We start from the raw sequence: 18,314 nt of genomic DNA, 5'->3' as shown, positions 1-18,314 counted from the left end.
AATCTTCTCTGCACCCTCTCCAAAGCTTCCACATCTTTCCTAAAGTGAGGCGACCAGAACTGCACACAGTACTCCAACTGTGGCCTAACCAAAGTCCTGTACAGCTGCAACATCACTTCATGACTCTTGAATTCAATCCCTCTGCTAATGAATGATAATACTCCATAGGCCTTCTTACAAACTCTATCCACCTGAGTGGCAACCTTCAAAGATCTATGTACATAGACCCCAAGATCCCTCTGTTCCTCCACCTGACTAAGAACCCTACCATTAACCCTGTATTCCGCATTCTTATTTGTTCTTCCAAAATGGACAACCTCACACTTGGCAGGGTTGAACTCCATCTGCCACTCCTCAGCCCAGCTCTGCATCATATCTAAGTCCCTCTGCAGCCGACAACAACCCTCCTCACTATCCACAACTCCACCTATCTTCGTATCATCTGCAAATTTACTGACCCACCCTTCGACTCCCTCATCTAAGTCATTAATAAAAATTACAAACAGCAGAGGACCCAGAACTGATCCCTGCGGAACTCCACTTGTAACTGGGCTCCAGGCTGAATATTTACCATCTACCACCACTCTCTGCCTTCGACCGGTTAGCCAGTTTTCTATTCAATTGGCCAAATTTCCCTCTATCCCATGCCTCCTGACTTTCCGCATAAGCCTACCATGGGGAACCTTATCAAATGCCTTACTAAAATCCATGTACACTACATCCACTGCTCTTCCCTCATCCACATGCTTGGTCACCTCCTCGAAGAATTCAATAAGACTTGTAAGGCAAGACCTACCCTTCACAAATCCGTGCTGGCTGTCCCTAATCAAGCAGTGTCTTTCCAGATACTCATAAATCCTATCCCTCAGTACCCTTTCCATTACTTTGCCTACCACAGAAGTAAGACTAACAGGCCTGTAATTCCTGGGGTTATCCCTATTCCCTTTTTTGAACAGGGGCACAACATTCGCTACTCTCCAGTCCCCTGGTACCACCCCCGTTGCCAGTGAAGACGAGAAGATCATTGCCAACGGTACTGCAATTTCCTCTCTTGCTTCCCACATAATGCTAGGATATATCCCGTCAGGCCCGGGGGACTTGTCTATCCTCAAGTTGTTCAAAATGTCCAACACATCTTCCTTCCTAACAGGTATCTCTTCTAGCTTACCAGTCCATTTCACACTCTCCTCTTCTACAATACGGTCCCTCTCGTTCGTAAATACTGAAGAGAAGTACTTGTTCAAGACCTCTCCTATCTCTTCCGACTCAATACACAGTCTCCCACTACTGTCCTTGATCGGACCTACCCTCGTTCTCGTCATTCTCAGGTTTCTCACATACGCATAAAATGCCTTGGGGTTATCCTTGATCCTATCCGCCAACGATTTTTCATGCCCTCTCTTAGCTCTCCTAATCCCTTTCTTCAGGTCCCTTCTGGCTATCCTGTATCCCTCCACTGCTCTGTCTGAATCCTGTTTCCTCAACCTTATGTAAGCCTCCTTCTTCCTCTTTACCAGACATTCAACCTCTCTCGTCAACCAAGGCTCCCTCACACGACCATTTCTTTCCTGCCTGATAGGTACATACATATCATGGACACGTCGTATCTGCTCTTTGAAAAAGTTCCACATTTCCACCACATCCTTCCCTGACAGCCTAAGCTCCCAACGTATGCTCCTCAAATCCTGCCTTACAGCATCGTAATTTCCCTTCCCCCAATTATAAAATCTACCTTGTTGTGCGCACCTATCTCTCTCCATAACCAAGGTGAAAGTCACAGAATTGTGGTCACCATCACCAAAATGTTCACCCACTAACAAGCCCACCACTTGTCCCGGTTCATTACCGAGTACCAAATCCAATATGGCCTCCCCTCTGGTTGGACAATCTACATACTGCGTTAGAAAAGCTTCCTGGACACACTGCACAAACACCGCCCCATCCAATCTACTTGATCTAAAGAGCTTCCAATCAATATTTGGGAAGTTGAAGTCGCCCATGACTACGACCCTGTGGCTTCTGCACCTTTCCAAAATCTGTTTCCCAATCTGTTTCTCCACATCTCTGCTGCTATTGGGGGGCCTATAGTAAACACCCAACAAGGTGACTGCTCCTTTCCTATTTCTGACTTCAGCCCATACTACCTCCAGAGGCAGATCCCCCTCAAACTTCCTTTCTGCAGCCGTTATACCATTTCTAATTAGCAATGCCACCCCCCCTCCTTTTTTCCCACCCTCCCTAATCTTACTGAAACACCTGTAACCAGGAACCTCCAACAGCCATTCCTGTCCCACATCTATCCACGTTTCCGTGATGGCCACAACATCGTAGTCCCAGGTACCGATCCACGCCTTAAGTTCACCCACCTTATTTCTGATACTCCTTGCGTTGAAGTATACGCACTTGAGCCCATCTCTGTGTCCGCAAGTAGTCCCTGTCAGTGCTACCTTCTCCACAGCCTCCCTACAGTCTTGGGCATCCTGACAAACAGCTAACCTGCTTGCTGGACTACAAGTCCGGATCCCATCCCCCTGCCAAATTAGTTTAAACCCCCCCGAAGAGTGCTAGCAAACCTACCCCCCAGGATATTGGTGCCCTTCTGGTTCAGGTGCAACCCGTCCTGCTTGTACAGGTCCACCTTCCCCAGAATGCAGTCCAATTGTCCAAATATCTGAAGCCCTCCCTCCTACACCAGCCTTGCAGCCACGTGTTCAACTGCACTCTCTCCCTATTCTTTGCCTCACTGTCACGTGGCACCGGCAACAACCCAGAGATGACGACTCTGTCCGTCCTAGCTTTTAGCTTCCAGCCTAACTCCTTGAGCTCTTGAATGACCTCCCCACCCCTCTTCCTACCTATGTCGTTGGTGCCAATGTGCACCACGACTTCTGGCTGCACACCCTCCCCCTTAAGGATTCTGAAGACACGGTCTGAGACGTCTCGGACCCTAGCACCCGGGAGGCAACAAACCATCCGTGAGTCTCGCCCATGTCCACAGAACCGCCTGTCCGTCCCTCTAACTAGAGAGTCCCCTATAACTAGCGCTCTCCTCCTCTCCCCCTTCCCCTTCTGAGTCTCAGAGCCACAGACCCCTTCACTGCAGCTTACACCTGCAACGCTGTCCCCCCCAACAGTTTCCAAAGCTGTATATTTATTTTTTAGGGGAACGACCACAGGGGATCCCTGCACTGCCTGCTTCTTCCCCTTCCCACCTCTAACTGTTACCCAGCTACCTCTGTTCTCCGGCGTAACTATGTCCCTGTAGCTTCTATCAATCACCCTAGAACACACCCACTCAAATACTAATCACTTACCTTCCTGCCCAGCTATGCGCTCCAACCTCACTTCCGCTGCTCCCACTCAAATGACCGTTGGTGATTAAAAGGTGAGTATTTATACTCACAGTTCTCCTTCCCGGCTGCCCCTCTGTTTGCCGTCACTTCCTCTCCTGCTCCCGCTCTTTTTGTGAAGAGAGAATAAAAAACACCGCTGCCCGCTACAGGTAAGTAATTTTGAAACAAACTGTTTTACCTTAGCTGTAGTCTCCCGGGTTCGCCTTTACTCGGCCGCTGCTCCCACTCAAATGGTGGCTGATACATAGCACAAGTTTCCACTCTTGTCAAAAGTGAGTCTTACCCATTATTAATTTTTAAAAATGATTTTGTGATGACTAATAATAAGATCCGTACCGGCACAATTAACTCCACTGTAATCCAGGTTGTATCCCATTGGGCACTCACATCGGAACGATCCATCTGTGTTGATGCAATGGCCATTTGAACAGATTCCAGGGTTTTCCCAACATTCATTAACATCTAGAATGCAAAACAAAAGGTTCATACAAAATAGACCAAATTAATTAATTTGTACAACTTCATATTGAATGAACAAGTCGAATCTGTTTCAGGATTTTTTCAAACATTTATGTATTCCCAGAATCATGGTGGAATTGATACAAAGTTTGTTTAGTTTTGTGTTCTTTTTCCAAACATTTTCCTGAAATGTTAGATTAAATAGTGTGATAGATATTTGCTTACCATGCATTGTTGCCCTTTCAACCTTAATGTGTACATGCAAAGCAAATGAAAAGCCTCACTCTAAACTAACATTTATCAAATAACCACAAACACCATGGTATATGTGTAAATACTCTTCCATTCAATTCTCTTTTTATACTGTAATAAAAGAAATCACTAACCTGAAACATTAACTCCATCTCTCTCTCTCTACTCAGATATTTTAAAATCACACAACACCAGGTTATAGTCCAACAGGACTATAACCTGGTATAGGGTGTAGATTTGCTCGCTGAGCTGTAGGTTTGATATCCAGACGTTTCATTACCTGGCTAGGTAACATCATCAGTGGCGACCTCCAAGTGAAGCGAAGCTGTTGTCTCCTGCTTTCTATTTATATCTTTCTCCTGGATGGGGTTCCTGGCATTTGTGGTGATGTCATTTCCTGTTCATTTTCTGAGGGGTTGATAGATGGCATCTAGATCTATGTGTTTGTTTATGGCGTTGTGGTTGGAGTGCCAGGCCTCTAGGAATTCTCTGGCATGTCTTTGCTTAGCCTGTCCAAGGATAGATGTGTTGGCCCAGTCGAAATGGTGTTTTTTTTCATCTGTGTGTAGGGCTACGAGGGAGAGAGGGTAGTGTCTTTTTGTGGCGAGCTGGTGTTCGTGTATCCTGTGGCTAACTTTCTTCCTGTTTGTCTTACGTAGTGTTTGTGGCAGTCCTTGCATGGAATTTTGTAGATGACGTTGGTTTTGTCCATGGGTTGTACTGGGTCTTTTAAGTTTGTTAGTTTTTGTTTGAGAGTGTTGGTGGGTTTGTGTGCTACTAGGATTCCGAGGGGTCTTAGTAGTCTGGCTGTCATTTCTGAAACTTCTTTGATGTATGGTAAGGTGGTTAGGGTTTCTGGCTGTGTTTGGTCTGCTTGTCGTGGTTTGTTCTTGAGGAATCTCGATAGATTCCATCTATCAACCCCTCAGAAAACGAACAGGAAATGACACAAACCCCAGGAACCCCATCCAGGAGAAAGATATAAATAGAAAGCAGGAGACAACAGCTTCGTTTCACTTGGAGGTCGCCACTGATGATGTTACCTAGCCAGGTAATGAAACGTCTGGATAGCAAACCTACAGCTCAGCAAGCAAACCTACATCCTAAACCTCAACCTGAGCTACAAACCTTCACAAACCTTACTATAACCTGGTGTTGTATGATTTTTTAACTTTGTACACCCCAGTCCAACACCGGCATCTCCAAATCATGACTACTCAGATATTGCCAGGTTTGCTGCATATTTCCATTATTTTACATTTTATTTAAAAATGTTAGTGTCCACAGCATTTTGGACTTCCATTCTTACATAGCATTATTCTTAGAACGGCATTATCTCAAGTGTTAACCCCGGAGTGGTACTGAGTTTCCAGTTTTATTTCCTCATTAAAATCAACATTCAGGAAGGGGAAATATGGCACTACAGTATAAAGATAATGGAGGTCAGGAATTGACAGCTGTGTTTATCCCATCTAGTGAGGAGAACAGTACATAATGTGGAATGATACCATAGTAAAAGTTATGGTTATTGTGCAGGTATTTTAACACCTTTTAAGTCATGCTTCTGATTAGGGTACTTCATACTGAAAACATTTCCTGACAAATTTTTATTTGCTTAGACTTGAAAAATAAAGTGCTAATTAAAGGTTCCTAGCCTGTTTTTAATTTTGTAACTGGCAAAAATAGTTACTGGAATAGTTAGCTGACAAGCAGAACTCAGTATATGCCTTCACTTCATACATGCCACAGCCCCATCCAGCAGTAACACAAGGGGGACACATAATTAAGCTGACTAATGTGCCACTCAATGAAGTGCAACTGTTGTATAATAGTTTGATCAATACAACTACTTCCACTGTACTTCCATTTAAATGCAGAAGTGACTTCACAGATCTTAGCTCAATATATGCAGTGAATAATCTTTACGCCTCCAAAACCTTAGCTAACTGCAGCCCTGACCCTTACACGTTTGACAACATGCTGTCAATCTCACAATCTAGATCATTAGATCAACAATCACAATGTACAATAATACAATGTTGTCCTAATGTGACTATTTTTACCTTCACGGGATTCTCCAATGCCAGGGATTGTACCATGGCCAAATGGACAAAGATCGTGGAAAGCAACTGCAAAAGAAGTAACATTAATTTTTTAAAAGTATTACAACTCATAAAATGCATTGGAAAATTGAAATTATTTCTTTTTTAGGACTATTTGCTTAAATTAAATCTAAATCAAAATGGGTAGATTCATGAAGTATTATTATGCATTTGGTGGTTCATAGACAATGACTTCTCTGTATAATTTCATGATCTAGGCATATCATAGTACATAGCAGGAATGGAAGACCACTGATCGTTATAACAGTTTTCAAAACATATGAACAATTTGGACTATCCATCTTTAAAAGGGAAAAGTAAAGGGAATGCTCATCGAAGCATAGGTAACAGCAAACTGGAGAGTAAAGACATAGCAAAAACAATACCTGAAGCTATAAAAGAGTCCACAAGTTCAAAACAACATGAAAAAAATCAGCCACTGGGTGAGAAAGTTCTGCTTCACACAGTCAGTGAGTTACAGATGAAGTGAGCTTTTAGATAGTGCAGTGCAAGTGAAAACCCTGGAACCACTTAATGATGCTTTTGTTGATGATCTTTCTGGAAAGATGAACCATTTTAAAAAATTCATTCATGGGATGCAGCATTGCTGACTGGGCCATATTTCTTGCTGATTGGGCCATATTTCTTGCTGATTGTTACCCTCCCTTCAGTCGGTGGTTTTGAGCTGTCTTCTTGAATAATTGCAGTCCAGGAGATCTAGGTACACTCACAGGGCTGTGAGGGAGAGAGTTCCAGGATTTTGACTCAGCAATACTGAAGGAACAATAATATTTTTCTAAATCAGGATTGGGAATGGTTTGGATAAGAACTTAATATTCCATGACTCTACCACCTTGTGATTCTAGGTGGTAGAGTTCACAGTTTGGAGAGTGCTGTCTAAGGAATCTTGGTGAGTTTCTATAGTGCATCATGTAGATGGTACACACTGGTACTTCTATGCATCTGTGGTGAAGTGAATGAATGTTGAAGGTGGGGTATGGAGTGCCAACCGAGTGCGCTATTTTGACCTGGATGCTGTCAAGCCTCTCGAGTGTTTTTGCAGCTAAATTCATCCAGGCTACTGGATTCCATCATAGTATTGCCTTGTGCCTTATGGATAGGCTTTGCAGAGTCTGAAGATGAGTTACTTGCTGTATAATTCAAAATCTCTGACCTGTTCCTGTAGCCACTGTATTTATGGAGCTGATTCCATTTAGTCCCTGGTCAATGTTAATCACCAGCATGTTGACAGTAGGAATTAAGAGATGGTAGTGCATTGAATGTAAAAGGGAGAAGGTATGAATCTCTCTTGCTTGAAATCATCATTGCCTAGCACTTGTGATATGAATATTCCTTGCCAATTATCAGCTCAAACCTGGACATTGTTCAGATTTCAATGCATATGGCAACAGACTGCTTCAGCATTTGAAGAATTGCGAATAATACTGAACTTGTGCAATTATCAATAAACATTCTCATTTCTAACCTTATGGTGGAGAGAAGACCATTGGTGAAGAACTGAAGATGTTTTGGACCTACCCTACTACTCTGGAATACCTGTGGTGATATCCTGGGACTGGGCTGATTGACCTCCAACAACTATCTTCCTTTTCTAGATCTGATTCCAACCAGTGAAAAGTTTTTCCCCATGATTTCCACTGACTCCAGTGTTGCCAGGGCTCCTTGATGTTGTACTCTGTCAAATGACGTGCTGGGTAGTTGCTGCTCTTCCTCATCCCTGTCTATTTTTTAACTTTGTAAACTTGGCACTGGATATTAAAAATATCCAAGAGATTACATTATTTGCATAGATAAAAATCATGTGCAATTATGTAGACAAATTCCCAATTGCAGTTACAGAGTCATAGAGTTATACAGCTCAGAAACAATTGGTCCAAACCTACTCCCACAGATCAGATTTCCAAACCCAATCTAGTCCCATTTGACAGCACTTGGCACATATCCCTCTAAACCCTTCCTATTCATGTACCATCCAGATGCCTCTTAAATGACATAATTGTACCCACCTCCACCACTTCCTCTGGCAGCTTGTTCCATACATCCACCACCCTCTGCAATAAAAGTTGCCCCTCAGGTCCCTTTTAAATCTTTCCTCTTTCACCTTAAACCTATGCCCTCTAGTTTTGGACTCCCCCATCCTTGGGAAAAGACCTTGGCTATTCACGCTATCCATCCCCCTCATGATTTTAAACACCTCTAAGAGGTCACCCATCAGCCTCTGATGTTCCAGGGAGAATTGCCCCAGTCGATGCAGCATACCAAATGCCTTCTTCACCACCCTGTTTACCCATGACTCCACTTTCAAGGAACTACGCACTTGCACCCCTCAGTCTCTTTATATAACTCCTGCTCTGGTTTGCCTTACCAAAATGCAGCCCCAGGCCTGGCACTAAACAGTATGAGCTGCTTTGTCCGAGAGGCCCAGGGTTCACCAACAGGGGTGACATTCTCACAGGAAGACCATTCTATAAAGGTAAAACTATTGTCATCCTTTGACTAAAACAGAAATTTGTGTGTGGCATTGGAAGGGTCCTGAAGAGTGGAGAGACCAAGCTGGGCTGTAGTGGGAAACATCACAGTGATTAGGGCAGGGTGGACAGGAACGTGGATAGCAGCATTTCAGGCTGAGAACACTTTGCCGCACTGGGCAGGGAGAATGAACAGTTGAGTTGTAAGCTAAGGCAGGGTCTGGGAATCACAAATGGGGGAAAAGCAGGAATATGAAGGGAAAAAATGAAAGAGTTGATAGTCACAGGGAAAGATTGAAGGATGGAGGCATCACCAAAAGAAAGGAGATAGCTATTTGCAGAAATAGTAGTGGGGGCAGACGGGTCAGGGGAGGTGTGCTGGGTAGAGGCTAAATGAAGCAAATGAACAGTTAACAGCCATCATTTTTCTCCTAAACCACTTTGCAGAGAATGTGCAGTACAAATAAGGAGGGCCCAAGGGTGGCACGGTGGCACAGTGGTTAGCACTGCTGCCTCGCAGCGCCAGAGACCCGGGTTCAACTCCCGCCTCAGGCGACTGACTGTGTGGAGTTTGCACATTCTCCCCGTGTCTGCGTGGGTTTCCTCCGGGTGCTTCGGTTTCCTCCCACAGTCCAAAGATGTGCAGGTCAGGTGAATTGGCCATGCTAAATTGCCCGTAGTGTTAGGTATAGGGGTAAATGTAGGGATATGGGTGGGTTGCGCTTCGGCGGGTCGGTGTGGACTTGTTGGGCCGAAGGGCCTGTTTCCATACTGTAATGTAATCTAATCTAAACTCCATCTGCCACTCCTCAGCCTATTGGCCCATCTGATCAAGGTCCTGGTGTACTCTTAAGATAACTTTCTTCGCTGTCCACTACATCAATTTTGGTGCCATCTGCAAACTTACTAACCATACCTCCTATATTCACATCCAAAATGTTTATAAAAATGACAAAAAGCAATGGACCCAGTACCAATCCTCGTGGCACAGGCCTCCAATCCTAAAAAAAACTTTCCACTACCACCCTCTGTCTCCTACATTCAAGACTACTTTGTATCCAATTGGCTAGCTCCTCCTGGATTCCATGTGATCTAACCTTACTAACCAGTCTACCGTGTGGAATGTTGTTGAAGTCCATATAGACAATGGGTGAATGGGGGTGATAGGTCAGAGAGGAGGGTGGGGGAAGGTAGCAAAGAGTACAATAGGTGAATGGGGCTTGGGATGGAGGTGATAGGTCAGAGAGGAGGGTGGAGTGGATAGGTGGCAAGGAAGATAGGCAGGTAGGACAGGTCATGAGGGCGGTGCTGAGCTGGAAGTTTGGAGCTGGGGTGAGGTGGGGGAAGGGGAAATGAGGAAACTGGTGAAGTCCACATTGATGCCCTGGGGTTGAAGTGTTCCGAGGTGGAAGATGAGGCGTTCTTTCTTCAGGCGTTGGGTGGTGAGGGAGCAGCGTGGAGGAGACCCAGGACCTGCATGAACTCGGCAGAGTGGGAGGGGGAGTTGAAATGTTGGGCCACAGGAGGCGTCCAGTCTCCCCAATGAGCACTTTAGGGAGCATCTCCGGGACACCCACACCAATCAACCCCACCGCCCCGTGGCCCAACATTTCAACACTCCCTCCCACTCTGTTTCCTCATTTCCCCTTCTCCCACCTCACCCCAGCTCCAACCTTCCAGCTCAGCACTGTCCCCATGACCTGTCTACCTGTCTATCTTCCTTTCCACCTATCCACTCCACCCTCCTCTCTGACCTATCACCTTCATTCCACCCCATTCACCTATTGTACTCTATGCTACTTTCTCCCCACCCCCACTCCCCTCTCATTTATCTCTCCACTCTGCAGGCTTCCTGCCTCTATTCCTGATGAAGAACTTTTGCCCGAAACGTTGATTTTCCTGCTCCTCGGCAGCTGCCTGACCTGCTGCGCTTTTCCAGCACCACTCTGATCTCGACTCTGGCTTCCAACATCTGCAGTCATTGTTTTTACCTCCATATCGACAACATCTACTACTCTGCCTTTATTAATCTTCTTTGCTGTCTTTTCAAAAAACTCTATCAAGTTCGTGAGACACAATTTACCACACATGCGTTGACTATCCCTAATCAGTCCTTGCCTTTTCAAATTAATGTAAATCCTGTCCTTCAGAATCAGATATGCAAGGCTGGATGTTGAAGTACATTAAGAGGGATACATTTAGGTTCCTCCTCAAATACTTCTACTAAAATTAATGTTACATAAGATTTGTGAGCTAAATTTGGCATGATGTGATGTGAAGACAATGTGCTTTACCTTCTCCATCCTTAGGGCAGAGTTCACAAGGATCTCCCCATCCCTCTCCCGGCATTTTACTGCAACAACATTTTGCTTTGGTTGTATTGGCAGGTTTCGCCACTGAGCACTTTCCATTCTCAAACTTGGTGAAGCAGAAACTTTTGCGTGTATCTACGGGAGACAAATGAATTTGGTGTCAATTTCAGGCCAGACCAATGAGAGGCATTTTTTACACATCATACACAAATAAAAACATTGGCTATGCGAAAGATGAAGCTAGCAGACCTTTTGTGCTAATGTTTTTAAACACACCCACTTGAAAATTCTCCAAAGTGTAAGATTAGTTGAAGTCCTGAAGAAATGGTTAAAAATGAGAATGCAGTTGGAGATTTGAAAAACCCAATGTCAATTCAGTGACATCTGGTGAACAGTTTGTTCTAATTTCACAAGAATCTCAATCTTTTTGATATCCTTATACACCATCTACCTTTTCTAAAAAGAAAACCTCGGAGAGGTATACACAACAAGAGGGTATGTCTCCCAGGGAAGAATTTTACAATCCATGATAACAAATGTTCAATAATAGACTCACCAAAGCATCTACGTCCATTCTCTGAGAGAATAAATCCTGGCCGGCAAACACACTGGAAACTGCCAGCGGTGTTTTCACAATTACCAAACAGACAGATATTTGGATCTTCTTCACATTCATTAATATCTGCAGAACAGCAAGTAGTATTTGTTTGAGTAATAGACAAGCATTGTGTACTGTGTTCCATACGCTGTGCAGTTTTTGGATAAAGAAAGAAATATGAAAGGAAGTCACTTTCCCAGTGAGCATCATTCAGTGAACTTTCATTCATTCAGAGTTGGTAAGTTACTTTCTCAGTAAGCAAATGAAACACCTATAGAAAGTAACTCAAAATACTCAAAGTAATTCTTTAAGTTAATTGAATGTTGACAAAATTCTCAGCAATAAAGCTATAAAAAACATGATTCAGATGTAATTGTCACATTTTAAATCTTGTATGTACCATTTATTCGAACTTGAAATTACAAGATCACCCTAAAATAGATGAGCCTTTTTTGCAGTTGATGTCTCCAGTATATAGAACAGCAGAAATTACAGATTCTCACCGATACAGTTTTCATTTTGCACTTCATATCCTGAAGGACAGATACATCTGTATGAACCATCGAGGTTCTGGCAGGTCCCAGGGGCACATGATCCAGGAACTAACAAACATTCATTGATATCTATGCGGAAAATAAACAGAAATGCATTTACAGACCTTGTGACGAGCCAAAATATCATTTCCAAGATCTTGAAAACCAGTTGCAAGATAACTATTGACACACTCACCCATACAGTTCTTCTTGTCAGGTGTAAGCTCATAGCCATCCTGACAAAAACAATGGAAGGAGCCAATGCTGTTAAAACATTGTCCATTTCGACAGACTTGGCCAAACAGAGTGGCACATTCATCAATATCTGAGGGTATGAGAAAGAATATATTTAGTTGAAGATTAAGCATTTACTCTTATTTATGAGTTAAGTTTCTAACCAGTTCAGTTAGCTATGCAACATAATTAAAATGTGAAACACAGATAAGAATCTCAAGTACAGGTTTATTTTCAAATTTCAGTCATCTAATGTTTGCACACTGGAAAAGTAAACTTGAAATTCTTGTCAGACAATCATGGAGGCCACAGGTGAAAATGTTTGTTAACTAGATTATTTCTTCTGGCCTGAAATGTGTGGTAGTAATACCATTGTGTGGTAGTTATAGTAGGAACTGTGGGAGGAAAGCCAAGCAAAACTGCAACAGCCAACAAAAAGCAATTGATTTTTGAATTCAAAGTAATGTACAGTCACAGTGACTGGAAAATTACGAACAGTAAAAATGGCTGGGAAATTTCTTGTTCCTGTTCTTGCGGTGTTATGCAGCAGAAACCCTGTTTATAGAACATAGAACAGTACAGCACAGAACAGGCCCTTCAGCCCACGATGTTGTGCCGACCATTGAACCTCACGTATGCTCCCTCAAATGTCTGTGACCATATGCATGTCCAGCAGTCTCTTAAATGTCCCCAATGACCTTGCTTCCACAACTGCTGCTGGCAACGCATTCCATACTCTCACAACTCTCTGTGTAAAGAACCAGCCTCTGATATCCCCTCTATACTTTCCTCCAACCAGCTTAAAACTATGATCCCTCGTGTTAGCCATTTCTGCCATGGGAAATAGTCTCTGGCTATCGACTCTGTCTATGCCTCTCATTATCTTGTATACCTCAATTAGGTCCCCTCTCCTCCTCCTTTTCTCCAATGAAAAAAGTCCGAGCTCAGTCAACCTCTCTTCATAAGATAAGCCCTCCAGTCCAGGGAGCATCCTGGTAAACCTCCTCTGAACCCTCTCCAAAGCATCCACATTTTTCCTATAATAGGGTGACCAGAACTGGATGCAGTATTCCAAGTGCGGTCTAACCAAAGTTTTATAGAGCTGCAACAAGATCTCTCTAAGCAGGGACCTACTGCCCATGCAGTGAAGCAATTCCTGCAGAGTAGGAACAGCTCTGAGGAATTTCTCACATAATAACAACCGACATTTATTGAGGAGTGTTTCTCGAGCAAGCATTGCAATCATTGCACAAGACCGTGAAGCATATTCCTCTATATTGTCCGATCAAGCCAAGGCTGTTGCCAACAGGGAAGAATAGAAAGATAGGTTTTACCTTTTCACTGCTCCTATCATCCTGATACATTGCAATACATATAAAAGATATGTGGTTTCAGGGTATATTTGTTTTGGGAAGGAATAAACAGCTTGTCATAGTTTACTGCAACAAATTATTTTTGAGTCCTAAAAACTGCAATGTTTAGTCTTCCTATTTTAGTTAAGAATTTATACAATTAGTTTATACAACTATTCCTTGCAATGAAATTCCGCCATTCCCTCAGTCATTCTCTTTGTCCCATATTCTCTCCTTGTAGAGTTCATAAAGCAATCCTATCAGTTATAGGTTTCAGGTGCTTTATGTGGATATATTTATTTTCAAAATTGCTAGTCTTAAAAACATATGGGCCCTAAAACTGGGTTTGCACATACTCACCTTCCTCTGACTGCAAATATTCCTTGCTGTTTATTTCTGGCAAGTATCCCAGCAGAGTCCTAGACAATCAGCAACATTCCTCCTGCACTCTTTCAGGAGGAGGTGCTGTGTAATTGAAGGAACCAAAGAATTTGTATCATCGATAGTCACAGGTGAGGTGCCAGGAGACTGGAGGTTGGCAAATGTGGTGCCACTGTTTAAGAAGGGCAGTAAAGACAAGCCAGGGGACTATAGACCAGTGAGCCTGACCTCAGTGGTGGGCAAGTTGTTCGAGGGAATCCTGAGGGACAGGATGTACATGTATTTGGAAAGGCAAGGACTGATTAGGGATAGTCAACATGGCTTTGTGCATGGGAAATCATGTCTCACAAACTTGATTGAGTTTTTTGAAGAAGTAACAAAGAAGATTGATGAGGGCAGAGCAGTAGATGTGATCCATATGGACTTCAGTAAGGCGTTCAACAAGGTTCTCCATGGGAGACTGATTAGCAAGGTTAGATCTCATGGAATACAGGGAGAACTAGCCATTTGGATACAGAACTGGCTCAAAGGTAGAAGACAGAGGGTGGTGGAGGGTTGTTTTTCAGACTGGAGGCCTGTGACCAGTGGAGTGCCACAAGGATCAGTGCTGGGCCCTCTACTTTTTGTCATTTACATAAATGATTTGGATGTGAGCGTAAGAGGTACAGTTAGTAAGTTTGCAGATTACACCAAAATTGAAGGTGTAGTGGACAGCGAAGAGGGTTACCTCAGATTACAACAGGATCTGGACCAGATGGTCCAATGGGCTGAGAAGTGGCAGATGGAGTTTAATTCAGATAAATGCGAGGTGCTTCATTTTGGGAAAGCAAATCTTAGCAGGACTTATACACTTAATGGTAAGGTCCTAGGGAGCGTTGCTGAACAAAGAGACCTTGGAGTGCAGGTACATAGCTCCTTGAAAATGGAGTCACAGGTAGATAGGATAGTGAAGAAGACATTTGGTATACTTTCCTTTATTAGTCAGAGTATTGAGTACAGGAGTTGGGAGGTCATGTTGCGGCTGCACAGGACATTGGTTAGGCCATGTTGGAATATTGCGTGCAATTCTGGTCTCCTTCCTATCGGAAAGATGTTGTGAAACTTGAAAGGGTTCAGAAAAGATTTACAAGGATGTTGCCAGGGTTGGAGGATTTCAGCTATAGGGAGAGGCTGAACAGGCTGGGGCTGTTTTCCCTGGAGCATCGGAGGCTGAGGGGTGACCTTATAGAGGTTTACACAATTAAGAGGGGCATGGATAGGATAAATAGACAAAGTCTTTTCCCTGGGTTCGGGGATTCCAGAACTAGAGGGCATAGGTTTAGGGTGAGAGGGGAAAGATATAAAAGAGACCTAAGGGGCAACTTTTTCACGCAGAGGGTGGTACATGTATGGAATGCGCTGCCAGAGGAAGTGATGGAGGCTGGTACAATTGCAACATTTAAAAAGCATCTGCATGGGTATTTGAATAGGAAGGGTTTGGAGGGATAGGGGCCGGGTGCTGGCAGGTGGGACTAGACTGGGTTGGGATATCTGGTCGACATGGACGGGTTGGACCGAAGGGTCTGTTTCTATGCTGTACATCTCTATGACTCTATGACTCTAAGGGAAAATTATACTAACATGTCCTGAAGCCCCTGGAGGAGGTGGCTGTATACATCACAGGGGTGACTACAGCAGGACCTGCAGCTTCTCACATGGATAAAAATGCTAAAGGTGATGTCATGGTCCTTTCTCAGCTTCTACATTTTCATCCTGATATCTGGATGCAGTACAAACTGTGGACAGTGGAACCACAAACCTCTTGATTCCCATCCAAACCCCCCTCTCACACTAATTCCCATTTCTCAGACACCTGATAAACGCTGCCTGCTTCGTTACAGTAGCCTTACGAGAATGAAAGAGAGCAAAGAGCACAGCTTTGAGAAAGCAACTCTGTCACATAATCTGAGAGTTGCAGTCTCCAGCTCAGGTACTTGTGCTGCACACACTGTGGAGGATGGTATCGAGATGGGTATCATAACATGCTCAGTCATACAGACGAGAGAACCCAGAGGCTGGGGTCAAGGATAGCTCTGTTGCTAGTTCACTAGAAGATGAGACAACTGATGGACTCTTACATCAAATGAGGATTTCAAAGGAGCTATGTATAAGAGCACATTGATGGGGTCTGTGGCAGTGTTGATTCACTGTTAAGTGCTGTGCTTCGTGCCTTGCAGAACGGCAGTTATGACACACAATGTTCTTTGGGTACAGCAGCTTTTTAAATTTACTATCTCACACTTTTAGCCGATTACTTGAGTTTAGTTCCTTTTTCTCTGTAAACACAACCAGATGTGACCAAATAGCACGCAGTGAATAGACATGCACATCGTCAACTCCTCAATAATTGAACAATTATTGCCAAAAGGGGAACCAACTTGTCAACCAATCAACACCCTTTTCCTTGAAATATAAATTGTGATCATTTGAAATTTGTCATTCTTGTGTTTGTCATCAAGAACACAAGATCAAAAGTTTCAGCAACAAGTTTCTTTTTTTAGCAACATTCAACCTCTGTACTACCAAGCGATGGAGCAAGTGAGCACCAGACCAAGGGACAGCGAGATGCTCGAGCACAGAGTTTACCCTCTCTCCAGCCTTTGCTTAATCTCTCTATCATGTTGTAGACCCAGAGGCTGTGTAGCTGTAGACTCCATGACTGTTATACACCACATGTGGACAGATCACCCTCTCCCTGGCCTGCCCTGTCACCAATATGGCAAATCCCCGAGCACACTTAAGCACTTCCAAAAACTGTGCTGAGTGCTTCTGGACATTTAGCAATATATAACATCATTGAAAACATCATCTCACCTGCACTGTTTGGGTATTTGGCACCTTAAATGATATTAGTTCAGGGTGCAGAGAGAAAGTGAGGATCACAGATGCTAGAGATCAGAGTCGAAAAGTGTGGCACTGGAGAAGCACAGCAGGTCAGGCAGCATCTGAGGAGCAGGAAAATCAACGTTTTGGGCATAAGCCATTTCTGATGAAGGGCTTTTCCAGCGCCACACTTTTTGACTTTGTTCAGGGTACAGATGCATTGCAATACTTCTTCTAGCAGAGCAATGCAAGAATATGTTGTATGTTTATTCACTTGCCAAGTTAAGAATCTTGGTGCTATTCTAGTCAGTTGGGCTCAGTGAGATTAGGATTGCATCTACTCACAAAACACGCTTTCACATGTCAGCTTCTGCCAACAGAACACCGTGCAGGAAGTGGTCAGCAATGTGGGAGGGTCACAGACGATGGCATAAGGCAACTACAAATGACAGCGTGTACAAGGTAATTACTTATCCATGACCTTTTCCCGATTAGCTCTTTGGTAGGGGATAGATTTCCATCAGGTAAAGCTTACATTAACGAGTCAATTCTAATTGACTATATTTGGAGCACAGCACTATATTTGGAATATTGTGAGCAATACTGGGCCACATATGTAAGAAAGGATGCACTGACCCTGGAGTGGGTCCAGAGGAGGTTCACGAGAATTATCCCAGAAATGAAAGGCTTAACATATGAGGAAGGTTTGATGACTCTGAGTTTATACTCAATGGACTCTATATGGATGAGGGGGGATCTGATTGAAACTTATAGAATACTGAATGGCTTGGACAGAGTGGATGTTGGGAAGATGTTTCCATCGGTAGGAGAGACTAGGACCTGAGGGCAAGCCTGAGAGTAAAGGGAAGACCTTTTAGACTAGAGATAAGGAGAAACTTCTTCAGCTAGAGAGTAGGGAATCTATGGAGTTCATTGCCACGAAAGGCTGGTGGGGGCCTGTTCACTGAATATATTTAAAACAGAGATAGATATGTTCTTGATTGCCAAGGGGACCAAAAGGCTACAGGGAGAAAGCAGGAAAATGGAGTTGAAAGACCTATCAGCCATGATTCAATGGTGGAGCAGACTCAAAGGGCAGAATGGCTTAATTTCTGCTCCGATATCTTATGGTGCTATGGTTTAAATTGCTATGTTACAGAGGTGAGAAAGGAAATCTGATCAGTATCGGTCTTATGACTCACCCATGCAGTCATTATTGTGAGTTATCTCAAATCCTGGGAAGCAAAGACAATTGTACGATCCCACAGTGTTCTTGCAAGTTCCATTTCCACAAGGCTGTCGTTCACATTCATCAATATCTATAAATATGAAACCATTTGCTTAATACTAATCTGAATGTATATAAACATTGCTTTGAGCAAACTAT

At 43.5% G+C, this 18,314-nt stretch overlaps 1 protein-coding gene across 1 annotated transcript in view; it reads right to left on the bottom strand.

Moving 5' to 3' along the window:
* LOC122558088 (fibrillin-2-like) overlaps positions 1-18,314 on the bottom strand; it is a 339,601-nt gene that overhangs the window by 62,666 nt on the left and 258,621 nt on the right. The window contains exons 46-52 of the mRNA XM_087994253.1: positions 18,130-18,246; positions 12,295-12,423; positions 12,069-12,188; positions 11,524-11,649; positions 10,950-11,102; positions 6,128-6,193; positions 3,690-3,815 (exon numbers count right to left, since the gene is read on the bottom strand). Of these exons, the coding sequence (XP_087850379.1) occupies positions 3,690-3,815; positions 6,128-6,193; positions 10,950-11,102; positions 11,524-11,649; positions 12,069-12,188; positions 12,295-12,423; positions 18,130-18,246 (837 nt within the window). The remainder of the gene's footprint in view (positions 1-3,689; positions 3,816-6,127; positions 6,194-10,949; positions 11,103-11,523; positions 11,650-12,068; positions 12,189-12,294; positions 12,424-18,129; positions 18,247-18,314) is intronic.

Source organism: Chiloscyllium plagiosum, unplaced genomic scaffold (assembly GCF_037043375.1).
Source record: "Chiloscyllium plagiosum isolate Xiang-an unplaced genomic scaffold, Cpla_swu_hap1 HiC_scaffold_2, whole genome shotgun sequence".
In the NCBI taxonomy this organism is placed as follows: Eukaryota; Metazoa; Chordata; class Chondrichthyes; order Orectolobiformes; family Hemiscylliidae; genus Chiloscyllium; species Chiloscyllium plagiosum.
This window is presented reverse-complemented; position numbering and strand designations above follow the sequence as displayed.